This window comes from Homarus americanus, unplaced genomic scaffold, assembly GCF_018991925.1.
Source record: "Homarus americanus isolate GMGI-L3 unplaced genomic scaffold, GMGI_Hamer_2.0 scaffold37032, whole genome shotgun sequence".
In the NCBI taxonomy this organism is placed as follows: domain Eukaryota; kingdom Metazoa; phylum Arthropoda; class Malacostraca; order Decapoda; family Nephropidae; genus Homarus; species Homarus americanus.
Genome location: NW_024731852.1, coordinates 6,083,737 through 6,097,446, shown reverse-complemented (window position 1 = coordinate 6,097,446; position 13,710 = coordinate 6,083,737). Strand labels below are relative to the sequence as shown.

Genomic DNA, 13,710 nt, shown 5'->3' with positions numbered 1-13,710 from the left:
ACAAGTGTATGAGGTTACATGAGAATGTCCTTATGAAGGACAACACAACCGGTGAACACTTTGTACCATGGGATGAAAGGAGGCCGGTGGGAGCCGAGAGGAACTGTCTCAACACGCATTTCCTCCCTCGCATAAACGCCTACCCTAACTAAAAAACTGGCCAGGTAACTAAGGATCTGTACCACTTTTAACACCTCCATTGTCTCCTGACATGTGGAATGATGTATAGGCCTTGATAGAGGCGTTAATCCATGGTATGTTTATGTAGTGGCCATGAGGGTGAGGTGCGGGTATATAAAGTTGGTTATGAGGGTGGGGGGTCAGTTGAGTGGTGTCGCTGGTCTGATGATGTTCTCGCCTGAGCTCGTGACTGCCGCTGTCGTGTTCCTCACCGTCGTTACAGCACAGAAGTCCGTAACAATAGGTAGGTCCTCTGCATCTCCTCAAGTGATACATCGTTGACACTCAAAAGAAACTCAACATATACAAGTGATTGTTTGATTATTGTTGATTTAGTAGTTTATATTTAATTAATGTACATTACTTCTGTGTGAAGACAAAGTGGAACGAAGAAGAAACTGGGATGTGGTTAAGACAGAGTGCCGCACGTTTCAGTACTAAGACGTTGCAGGTGAAAGTGGACTTAAGCTCTTGTACTGATCGCGGAAGTGACCCACTAAATCTGTCTTCACACCTCCAGTCCTCCCCCGCGGTAACCCTCGTGCTTGATTTTGACTCCTGTTGATGGATAAACTGCCAGGATAATATCTTGGACACATCTTCTACGGGGGTAACCGAGATAGCACAATTACTGTAAGAAGGAGTCGGTCGGTTTCAATGGCTCCCGGGCAGGATAACACACTAGATGTTAATGAGGTTGATGAGCGTGTGACAGTCGTGGAGCACGTCCTGTGGTGCCGACACTCTTTATTACCTGCGTCCTGTCCGCCACCCACCACCCTCCGCTGCTGTCATCCACACCTCCCATTGATCCCCTACTGCTGCCACCCACCACCCCCTGCTGCTGTCATCCACACCTCTCATTGATCCCTACTGCTGCCACCCACCACCCCCCTGCTGTCATCCACACCTCTCATTGATCCCCACTGCTGTTACCACCACCCCCGCTGCTGTCATCCACACCTCCCATTGATCCCCTACTGCTGCCACCCACCACCCCCCCTGCTGCTGTCATCCACACCTCTCATTGATCCCCCACTGCTGCCACCCACCACCCCCCTGCTGCTGTCATCCACACCTCCCACTGATCTCCTGCTGCTGCCACCCACCACCCCCTGCTGCTGTCATCCACACCTCCCACTGATCCCCTGTTGCTGCCACCACCACCCCCTGCTGTCATCCACACCTCCTCATTGATCCCCCACAGCTGCCACCTCACACCACCCACTGACCTCTTCTACTGCCACCCACGCCACCCACTGACCCCTTCACTGCCACCCACACCACCCACTGATTCTTCACCTGCCACCACACCACCCACTGACCCCCTACTGCCACCCACGCCACCCACTGACCCCCTTCTCCTGCCACCCACACCACCTACGTATATACTATATACTGTACAGTATATATACATCATGCATTTTAGGAATAATTATAATGTGTTTGTATATATATATATATATATATATATATATATATATATATATATATATATATATATAAAACTTTTTTCGAAACTCTGAATGAAATATATGTACATATAAAATGTGTGTTTAGAGAGGTGTGACAGGGAAGACGAAGAAACTTTTCATATTGGAGCTGAAGTGTTGTCAGGTTTCAATGTTCGTAGACAGAAGATTAAGTGGCAAGTGAGTGACGTTAGTGTTTACCCTAACCTAACCTAACCTAACTCACCCTAACCTGCCCAAACGCTAACTACAGTATATCCTACCCTACCCTACCCTACCCTAAATTAAACTTACCCACCATACCTCACCCTAACCTAACCTAATCGATACTACCTTACCATAACCTAACCCATCCTACCTTATCCTAACCTAACCTACCATACCCTAACTTACCCCACCCTACCTTACCCTAACCTATGCTACCCTAACCTACCTTAACCTAACCCTTCCTACCTTACCCTAACCTACCCACCCTACCTTAACCTCAATATCAATGAGATGAAGATGAAAGGGGCACAGAATGGTAGCTACAAGAACCAATGCTTATATAACGGATGAGAGGTTTAGTTGTCTACACTGAGAATTGGAAGGATGAAAAGTGTAAAGTAGTAGAAAACAAAAATAATGACAAATGAAGGAATGAAGAGATTAAAGTGATAGAAGATGAAAAACTATGATAAATGGAAGCATGAAAAGTACAAATAGAAAAATATAAATAGACGAATGAAAAGTATAAAATAATAAATTAAATGATAAGTGAACGATTAAAAAGTGTAAAGTTATAGAAGAATTAAATGAATAATGGGATGCAAACAAACTCAAGAAGGATAATATTTTAGAGTGACTTAGCTAATATGAACGTGTTTTGGAAGCGAAATGAATAATTTTTACTAGTATGGCTATTGTGAGAAAAAAATAAAGTGTTAAGTTAGGTTAGGTTACGTTTGGTTAGGTTAGGTGAGGATTTATAGATCAAGCGTTTGCATTAGTCAGTACGAGTGAACAGCAGGTTTAAGAACGGTGTAGTATGAGAGGTAAGAGCAATCATGGTAAAGAATATTGTAAATTTTGTGAGTAAAGATATTGGCTCTGGGTGGAAGGTGCGTCAGCAACTGTATGCGGATAACACTGTGCTAATGGGTGACACGAAAGACACTGTTTCAAATATTAGTGAGTGAGAGAGGAAGAGGATAAACTATAGGAGATATTGTACACTGAATTATTAACAAATGTAAAGTAAGAAAAAATATTGTAAGAGGTTGACAGGAAGACTCAACTGTTAGCTTGAATGGAGATGTAATGTAAAATGTTGAACATTTCAGATATCTGGGAAGGGAAATGCCACCAAATGGTACGATGAATAATGAATAGAAACAGAATAGCAGATGGAAAGAAGGTAATTTGTGGAATGTAAGGAAAGAGAGAGAGAGAGAGAGAGAACTGTGTCAATGAAGATATAGAGATGGGTATGTATTGTTAAACCGACATTATTTTATGGACTCTGGATGCAAGAAGAAAGAGGAAACAACAGAAATGTTGTGTTTGAGAGGGAGGGGAAGGGGAAGGGTAAAAGATGCACTGGACGAGAGAGACGGGGGGGGCATTCATGAAGCAGTAATGTGTGTAAAGGAACAGAGATCATAACGCCGAGTAATCCTTAGGGTGGGACGCGAGATACAGGTGAATGATGCTGCATGGCTTGTGTTGAGTTAGAAGGGTAACTCTGGAGCCTTGTTGTAGGAGTACCATAGCGATAACTTCTATGTATTTTTTTAACCGATTGACCATAGACGATCATTTAGAATTATAGACCATCATACTACATATGAATGATTAGTTTCATAGCAAACTTAACCTAACCTAACCTAATCTACATAAGGTTAGGTCATTGAACTGTGGCCGAGTGGGCTAACTCCTAAAAAAAAAAAAAAAAAAAAAAAAAATATATATATATATATATATATATATATATATATATATATATATATATATATATATATATATATATATATATATATATATATATATATATATATATATATATATATATATATATATATATATATATATATATATATATATATATATATATGATTACGGTCATTTTGTAAAGTTTTGGAATAAGGCCAATTTGTAAACAGGTCAAAACCCGGTCGTTTTACGCAATGATAAGTGAAGGTTGCGGCCCCTCCCCCCTGCGCCCCTGTCTAAACGTTGCTGGGTATAGTTTTGGAACTATCGTTGCTGGTGATGTTGCATTGTGTCAATATCGGCCTTCACTGACTATGGCTCCGTCTAATGGGGGTAGCAATTACTGCTTCTAACTGTACAGCGTTATTTGGGCTATTGTAATGATAACATATTTTTCACTGGTAGCTTTGTAAAGGATATTTTTGTCTCCTAAGAACTTCAAATAGCTGGTTTTCCGGCACCTTCGTCGTGTAGATTAATATAGTCGTTTTTCTCTTCTATTTTTAATTTCCTTTTACTCAAAAATTTTCACCCCCCAGGCCCCGTTGTGGGTCGATGACCTGTGCCCGGGTGAGCTATTCCCTGTAAAAAAAAACGGTTCCCCTTTATTAAAGCTTTCGCACAGTCGTCCCTTCAACTGTGATAGTCCTGAGTAATCTTCACCTCAGGTTTTTCAAATTCACTCAAATGATTTATAATGCGTTCGTACTCATCCTTTGGCCACAAGCGTAATGCGTTGTCCACCTTTCCTTTATCTGCTTCGGCCAGAATTAGATCAAACTTCTTCTTTCTTCCATGCATACTTTGGCAAGTAAGCATCACACCACACGGGAACTCTCGGTAATGAGTGGGACGCGGGAAGGACAGGTCAGGCACATATACTTACCCTGGTGTTGCTACTGCCTCAGGATTGGCTGATCCAGAGAGGAATGAGGCTATGGCATGACTAGTGATTAGACTACTCAACAAAATATTTCTTTAACGGACAACGAATCCTCTCTCTTACCGTGTCATATCTTAAATATGACATTCGCCATTATTGGTGTCATAGCTGTGATATGACAAGGTCAAAATATTGATAGGCCGTTTTTCAAAATGACCAGCATGATTGGTAGTCATGTTGAAAAATGGTCAATATTGTAACCTTTTTGCTAAGTGGCAGAGTATTTACGGTCATGACGCAAAACGACTGAGTTTTTGGACTGTTATTAAATTGACCGGCCTTTATCCAAAGAGACCGATTTTGCAAAAAAAGAGCGTAACATACATACAAGAAAGGTTCATCATTTCTGAGTAGTACATTTAAGTGATACACTTCTAACTTGAGATGTTACCATCCTGTGGTCTGTTTTGGTACATGTCGCCATACTGGTGGTGTTCTGGGAACTATATCTTTAACCTTTAAGTGACTTGATTCTGCTAGTGATGCTGTTGGATAGATGATATTAAAATGTGTTTCTTAAGGTTTTCGGGGCAAATATATTTACCTGTAATTATAATGTGACGATGTGTGGTTAGATAACGTATATCATCGAGTCTTATCGTATCACCAAGCTTTAGTGTGCTTTACCTTGTGTTAATATGCACTTAATTCCTAAATTGGTATTGTAGGATGTAGATATCAAAGCTGGTTTTCCGACATCTTCGTGGTGTAGATTAATATAATCTTTTTCTTTTCTATTTTTATTTTTGTTTTATTCTTATCTTTTCAGCCCCCCAGGCTCCGTTGTGGGTCGAGTAACCTGTGCCCGAGTGGGCTATCCCCCGTAAAAAAAAAGTATATAAATAAATAAAAAAATCTCGTACCAGGTGGATAACTGAAGGGAACCCAGTCATCACGATCACAACCTACATTACTGTATATTATTATTATTAATATTATTATTATTATTATTATTATTATTATTATTATTATTATTATTATTATTATTATTATTATTATTATTATTATTATTATTATTATTATTATAATTTTTACAAATTTGCTTATTACTATTATAAATATTATTGCTATTATTATTCAAGAATATTATTATTAGTAGTAGTAATATTAAATTATTACAGTATTATTATAGTTGCATGTGATAGAAAACAATCAATTATGTATACTCTGCCTCATGCTGTGGTGTGTTCCTCAGATGATGCTTCTAAAACAACACTGGATCAGTGGACGAGCGACGAGGACACGTCAGAAGTGAAGCCCGGGGACACCGGGCCGCTAATTGACATTCTGCAACACCAGCAGGAGTACGACACCATACCCACCGATGACTTCTTAGATCCTGGAGATCCCGACCATCTATACTACGATGACGACGACTACGACGACAGTGAAGACGGCAACAACGACGATGATGACAACGGTTTGGACCTGGATTCCGAAGAGGATGAGGATGATAGCAAGGGGCATGAAAGTAACGACCGCTTCAAACGGAAGGTAATCTTTGGTGGCGGCGGCGGCTACAGCGGCGTGGGGCGGCGTGGCGGCGGCAGTGACCCGTACAGTCGCCGCCGTGGAGGCGGTCAGGGCAATGGTCCTGACTACGGCGTCAACGATTATTCGTGGCCCTTTCGGTCTAGAAATGAAGATATACCCACTGCCTCACACAACGGTGGTTCATCGGACACCTCTTCCTCCTCCTCCACCTCCTCCAGCTCTCCCAGTTCCTCTAGCACCTCCGGTACCTCCTCTCGATCCTCTGACATCGCTGACTCTCCGGCGGTATTTGGCACACCCGTCGCCTCCTCCGCTTCCACTATCACCGGCACTTCTCGGTCATTAGGCAACTCACGCTCCTACGGGATCACTCACACCTCGGATACATACGACTCGCCCAGCACCTCGAACAGGAAGAGTAAGACAGGGCGCCGCGAAGTCAAGAAAAAGCTCTCCAAGAATCAGAAATGGGAGATCGCACAGTACGCCCTCAATCATAGCAATGAGGAGGCAGCAGAGCGCTATGGTCGTTTAGTCGACAGGAGACTCAGCGTCAAAAAGATCGCAAAGTTCGTGAAGCGGTACCAGCAAAGACTCCTGAAGAACCAGAGGCACGAGTAGGGTGAGTGTACTGTAGAGATTGAGGGAGCGCGTGGAGCAGTGCAGCACGCGTCCACCGCCCTGGATGTCACAGATAACTCTAGATATGTAAATGTTTTAGTGTTTCTGATATTCAGTATTTTCCCCTGGTGGACATGCTGAAATTTAACATAGATTAATTTTACTACTCACTTCACTTCTTCGAAGTTCCAAACGCGAGTCTTAGAATGCTAGTAAAGTTGAGATAACTTGAATTAAATAATACTCTAGTACAGTACTTTTGATAAGCTTTTTTTTTTTTACCTGTAATGACTTTTTGATGGTTTAACCTTCCGATTCATGCTTCGTTTTTTTCAAAGCCTGAACGCGAGTCTTTGAATTATGCGCACAACTGAGAGCGTCACTATCATGTTGATCCTTTTGCACTTATGTATAATTTATGTTATTAGGTGTAATAGTAACTAACAAAACTGTAGTACCTGTATCCTTACTGCTAAAATATTGCAATATTTGCATATGTATGTTACCTCAGATGACTAAGTTTATATAAACAAGCATCATTCGACGGCATAAGGCCAAAACATTGAGTCTTTCAATATATATATATATATATATATATATATATATATATATATATATATATATATATATATATATATATATATATATAAATTTATTTACTTTGGCATCCCTTTCTGGCTATAAGTTTAAAAGACACACGGGACATAATTATCTTGCTATATTAATCTCGCCAAAACTCAACATTGACAAGTTAACACAGGTGTTATTTTTTTATATATCTGGCACATGTTAAAGACGGAAAAGAAAGGGGTTCACCTTCATTAACAGCTGACGTACTGTAATATCCTGCAGTCGACTGATGTATGTAGGATTAGTGATTTGTATGTGCATGCTTAGTTTGTTCATAGGTTCTTCTTATCTGTAATCAGCACCAAGAAAAGTTAAAGGTATCTATTTAAAAAGCACCGTTTATGTGTTCCACGGATCTGAATGGTTTTGAGTAGTTGTGTTAGGGGTTGTTGCGTCAGTTGTTTTCTCTTGCTATTTACGTGTTCTGTTATCTGTTACCATTTTGTTTGTAGTTATTTACCACCATTACGTCTACAACTATCTACTACCATTACGTCTACAACTATCTACTACCATTACGTCTGCAACTATCTACCACCATTACGTTCTACAACTATCTACCACCATACGTATACAACTATCTACTTCCATTACGTCTACAACTATCTACTATCATTATTTCTACAGCTATCTACTACCATTACGTATACAACTATCTACCACCATTACGTTCTACAACTATCTACCACCATACGTATACAATTATCTACCACCATTACGTATACAACTATCTACCACCATTACGTATACAATTATCAACCACCATTACGTATACAACTCTTACCATTACGTCTATAATTAATTATCTACTACCATTACGTCTACAACTATCCACTATCATTACGTCTACAACTATCTACTACCATTACGTCTACAACAATCTACTATCTACCATTATATGTACAATTTTCAAATGCAATTATGCCAGATTTTCTAACTTTTTGTATATATCATTCTACCATTAATGCCCAGTTTCTGCTATTATCTTTATATTACTATACCATTATCTCTGTATTGTCTACTAATTTCTACAGCTATTATGTCACTAACTATCTATCTATCTATCTATCTATCTATCTATCTATCTACCAACATGTCTCCATCTATTTACCTACCAATAAGTCGACTTCGCTTGATATCTATACATGACCAACCTTGATATTTTCTACCTAAATCAACGTTAACTGAAAGAGTGTGAAGAAGATTGGACAATCACCTGACCAGAATAGTGTTTAGGTGATTGGGGCCTAGGTGGCTTACGCTGTGCTCTACATTATACAGTACTGCAATATCTTGTTGTATTTGCGTCGCCAGGGCTGTAATTATCAAAATCAATCAATCTTGCTGTATTTGGAGAATGTAGACTTTTCTCCAATGTGTTAATGTGTGTTAACTGAAAAAGTAAACAGTGGTTATGTTAAAGTGTGTTAATTACCCAAGTGAACAGCGATTATGTTGAAAACTGAAGATGGGTCCATAGGCATGACTGCCCGTTAGGGACAGTGTGGACTAAGCCTTCAGTACACAAAGAGGCAGCATGGCCGACACTACTCGATCGCCTTCATTTCCCCAACATGTAAAGTTAGGTATCCATTAAGAGCTGGGTGTTAATTACCCAGGTTAATGATCGCTCTGATAATTGGTCATAATACTTCAAGTTAACAATGGTAAGATTAAAAAAATGCTATAAGAGTGAACATTGGTTATAAAAAAAAACAGGAACCCAAATAAACATGGGTTATGAAATACGTTTTAATCCCTAAAGGAAACAGCGAAAGGTGTTCTTCAGCCTACAATAAAGGTGTGTCCGGAGCCCTTGGTTTAAAATTTCCAGGCGTCTTACTGAAGTGTTATGAGTCTTGGGCACTTTACTTAATGTGTCAGGCTCTGTCACTTTAGTGTGTTTGACGTTATGTTACAAAGGGCAATTTTTTTTTAGCAAATTAGGTTTTATTACATTTGGGAATGGAAGGTTGTCAAGTACAATGCCAACCACGTTGTCTTCTTTTATGAAGAAGGCCAAGTCTAACATGGGCTGTGTACTCACTGGGACTCTCCGTCGTCAAAGAATGCTAAAAATCATTAGTCATTATAAATATTAAAATTTTCTTGCGCCATCCTCTCCCTTTTTTGTGAAATACTGCGACAAATGTTCCTCAACAGTCAGGTGAAATAGTAGCAGTGACAGCTTTGATGTCAGAATAAACAGGCTGTGAGTGTGATAACATGTTAAAGGGACGTAAATCATTGGATCAAAAGGGATTTTGTAGACTTGGTGTCCATTTGAAATTCAGCTGGACGCTCGGAAATCTGGCTTCTGGACGTTCCTGAGTAACATTTTCCCTTGTTTCGTTGAAACTCATCCATCAAGACACTGTAACCCTAATAGTTGTGCATGAAAAGAAAAAAAAATGCGTGAGTGTTTTAATGTTTGGAAGGCTGTATCGCCCCCAAGAAAAAGTTGTGTGAAGCAGCTGCTGATAGGGAAGCTGTGCCATAGAGGGATGACATAAAAAGGTAGGTGAACCTTCTGTTTCAGGCCAGTTTTAGGTTAGTCTGTTAGCTTCTACCACTCGCCATGACGTGGCTGAAGTGATCACCGAGAGAAGTAGTTTATTATTCTGATGTTCTAAGATCCAAACCCAATAGTCCTTACTATAAGAGATAAAAGTCCAAGGGCAAATTGCATTAAATAAAAAAATATATTCTCATCTTTTATTTTTCGACTAGCTTGGCTATAGGGATTGATTTCTTGGGAGGGAGGTAGAGAGGGACGGACAGACGGAGAGAAGGTCCATCAATATTTACCAGAGAAGCAGAGAGGAAGTTTTATGGACAAAGGTTCTTTCAGTGTTGGTAATATTTTATCGCGTAAAATTTCCCATAAAGAAGAGAGTCTGGTGAAAAAATAAATTGACCATATATAAGCAGAAAATTTACGAGACTTATTAGTAAGAAGTTAAAGAGCGCCCACAAGAGAGCTCGTTTATTATCAGTCGAGTAAGTTGTGTCGTGATTCATGAGAGAAAATGGTGTTGTCATTATCCCGGGGAGAACCTTACTTTATTCAGATATTACAGAAGGGTACACGTACTTCAACACTTGTTACACTCGTCTCTTACATGAAACATAATTTAGAAGAAAATAAACCCTACTAGTTGTAGACTTATAAAATGTCAAATACCTAATAGTAGTGATAATCTTTAGTTATTTCATGTGTATTTTAAATTCAAGTTCGACCACACAGGCTTTAAAGACTTAGGTATGGATACAAGGCTATTGTCCGACTAGACCAAACTAAGCCTCAAACTTCACTAAAATATCCAACTGTAGGTGTCTAGACTCTAGTTTATTCAAAGTAGTTCTCAGTGTTCTAGTTACATATTTAGGATCACATAAACATTAACCCCCAGCTTACTTCACCCTAAGATTAACCACCATAAAGCGAACCAAATATGACTTAATTTAATCATCAGGTAAAATAAACTAGGATTCCTAATTTTCAGGTGATTCCATATTTCAGACTCTTGACTCGTTCGATCAGTAGCACATGTTTGTTTTTTACAGCCAAATAATCAACATTCATATTCTATACTGTACAATTCCCGTAGCGTCAAGGGATATTTTTTCCCCTGCACGACCTTCACATTTGGCAAAAAATGACCTAAGACTTTCAGATTCAGAAGGCCTACTCACCAGTCGCATATACACACAGCCTTGGGTAGTCGTACTTCTTGGGCATGCAAAAAGTACCCACATATATCCATTGCCTCTATCGACCAACCCTATCACTTGGTTCCCACAGTAACAATAAAGAGAACAAACACAAAGATAGCGCTCACGCAAAATGGTTGGTGTAACGAAAATACCACGACCACGATCGCTGAGCTTATTAATTTTACAAACGATACGAACCAACCTAACCTAACCTAATCAATTTTTCTCAGCTCCTTAAGAACTATAAATCAATATATTAAATAAAATGACTCAGTTTCCTGAGTATAATGAATCAATTCCTTGAGTAAGACGATCAACCATTTGAGTGCAGTGAAAATTGTTTTAGCACAATGAACCAGTTCCTCTAGTAAGGTAAACAACCTCTTGAGTACAACGATCAATTCACTTGAGTAAGATAATCAATCTCTTGAAACAAACAAAAATACAGCAGTAAAGAGGAAACCTGGCTCTGGCTGGGTGTCATTACGATGGTCGACACAGATGAGGGAGGACAGACAGATGTACGACTCTCCAGGATGCTGTGGTTTAAACACTCGTTCAACATCATCTTGTCGTTTCCGGTCGCCCGCATTAAAGTACCACGAGGAGCGTCGTTTCTAGCGCCTGATCTGGCAAGTTTACCACTACTTTTTTTTTTTACTTTGCATACTAAAGGCTCAATAGCTGACCTTACACTTCTATTTCGTCGAATATTTAACAAAGATAACGACAATTTCTTGGAAACAATTTTCATCTGCGTCGTATAGCCTAACACAATGGCCATAAACATCATCTACGGTAAGGCGAGGAATACTTCTAGGAAATGGTCGTACGTCACAAGGACCAAAGACTGTGCTCTGCGTCAAGGTTTACGTCACTCCAGAGGTGTAATATATATATATATATATATATATATATATATATATATATATATATATATATATATATATATATATATATATATATATATATATATATATATATATATATATATATTTGGTGTAGCATGTCGGGAGTCAGTTTAGATCTTGCGTCAGGATGCTGTTTGTTTTGGTGGTGGTAGGGGCGGCCTGCCTTCTCCCGCCCACTCTCTCCCACCCCCAACCACCTGCACCAGTGTACCAGCTAATTGACACAGGTAAGAAGTGACGTCACTAACCCAGGGATGTAACGTCAGGGTTAAATTTACAACAAAAACATGATGGATATCCCTAAATAGTCAGTTGTTGATGACTAATGTATCTACTAACTCAGAATACACACTAGACCATACAGTAGTTTAAAGGTCCAGTTATACAGGTAAAGGTACTGTTATTTGTTATTTCTATATCCGGGTCAACAGATATTCAAGAAGGGAAGGAAGTTAGTAGCAAGAGAGAACAGAAACGGTGAACCAAGGAGGTAGACCAAAACACATTGAATGAACTACGAGGTATAATAGAGAACAGGGCGAGAGAGAGACATATGGTGGTGTAGTGAGAAAATGAGAGACTTATAGGAAAGATATTATCTGGGCGTTTGTATTTATGGTGAAATGATGTAGTAAACGCAGAGTAGAAGAAAGATGGCGTTAGAGCTGTAATTTTTCAGGTTATTGTATTTTAGTTTTTAACGTCTTACTTGCGTAATTCCAACACAATATTATGACTAATAATTAAAGTTTTTACCAGAATATCTTGAATATTTGTATTACGTACTTAGGGTATTCCTTCAGTATATTTTGAGCATATTATATATAACATTGAATCTCAAGAGCTGATAGATAGAAAATTATGTTTAATTTCATATCTTTCGACAGATGGCGTGTACTCTGTGAGCGTGGACACACCCCCAAAGTTGCCACGCCTCCAACTCATCCCCCAGGTGAAACCACCCAGTCCCTCATGCAGTAAGCGGGGACTGTATGACTACGATAACCCCTGGGAGCGTCGCGTCTATGGGCGTCCTCAGAGTCGCGGAGATCGCTACCGAGGAGATTGTACCGCCGAGGGGGACACAAGTACCCGTACGGCCGCCGTCGTCAACACAATAACTACCGCGGACCAGACTACGGCGAGAACTTCGACTCATCCTCCCACAGGGCCACCAACGCCAAGGCCTCGGGCGTGGCACGAACCTCACCACCGGGGGCGACGTTGGGGGACGCAGTAACTGACATGTTAACAAGCTCCTCCCACTTTTGGTATTCTAGGCAATCGTTGTAATTGGTAGAAGTTTATTGGTTGTTGGCTATTAACGCCATGATGGAGGGCATGGAAAGATGTTATGTTAAAAGGAGTTACACCGCCACAACGGCAAGTTCACCGCTACTTTGTTTACCATTCAGATTAATTGATCATCTCCAGGTAAACACACACACACACACACATATACTTGGCTTGAGGAGAGTCACAACTGGCTCACAAATTTTCAAACAAAACGAAGAGACACAACTCTCCTACCTCACCTGTGTCTGGTACTGGACAAGAGGACACGTAGCTGACGACTTGGGTTCACTTAACCTCACGCCTCTACCTTCTGTCGCCTCTTTTAAAAAAGAAATCGCGACTACACTGAATAAATATAACAAATCTATTTTTAACTAAATAAATTTATTACATATTGTATCTGATGTATATTGTTGCCCGACACCTCATCCTCCACTCCAGATATCTTCGTTTATGAATTACAGAAATCCATCGA

General features: G+C 39.8%; 1 protein-coding gene across 1 annotated transcript; it reads left to right on the top strand.

The window, feature by feature from the left end:
• Positions 1-305: 305 nt before the first annotated feature.
• Positions 306-8,733, top strand: LOC121867974 (suppressor protein SRP40-like). The gene is made up of 2 exons (XM_042368149.1): positions 306-424; positions 5,762-8,733. Exons 1-2 carry the CDS (start codon positions 307-309, stop codon positions 6,679-6,681), a joined length of 1,038 nt encoding a protein of 345 aa, XP_042224083.1. The 5' UTR covers position 306; the 3' UTR covers positions 6,682-8,733.
• The last annotated feature ends 4,977 nt before the right edge of the window (positions 8,734-13,710 follow it).

Excerpts from the sequence above, each read along its gene's own strand:
- LOC121867974 (XM_042368149.1), top strand. The coding sequence starts at position 307 with ATGAGGGTGGGGGGTCAGTTGAGTGGTGTCGCTGGTCTGATGATGTTC. Across the intron at positions 425-5,761 it reads ACAGAAGTCCGTAACAATAG|ATGATGCTTCTAAAACAACA; the intron begins GTAGGTCCTCTG and ends TGTGTTCCTCAG.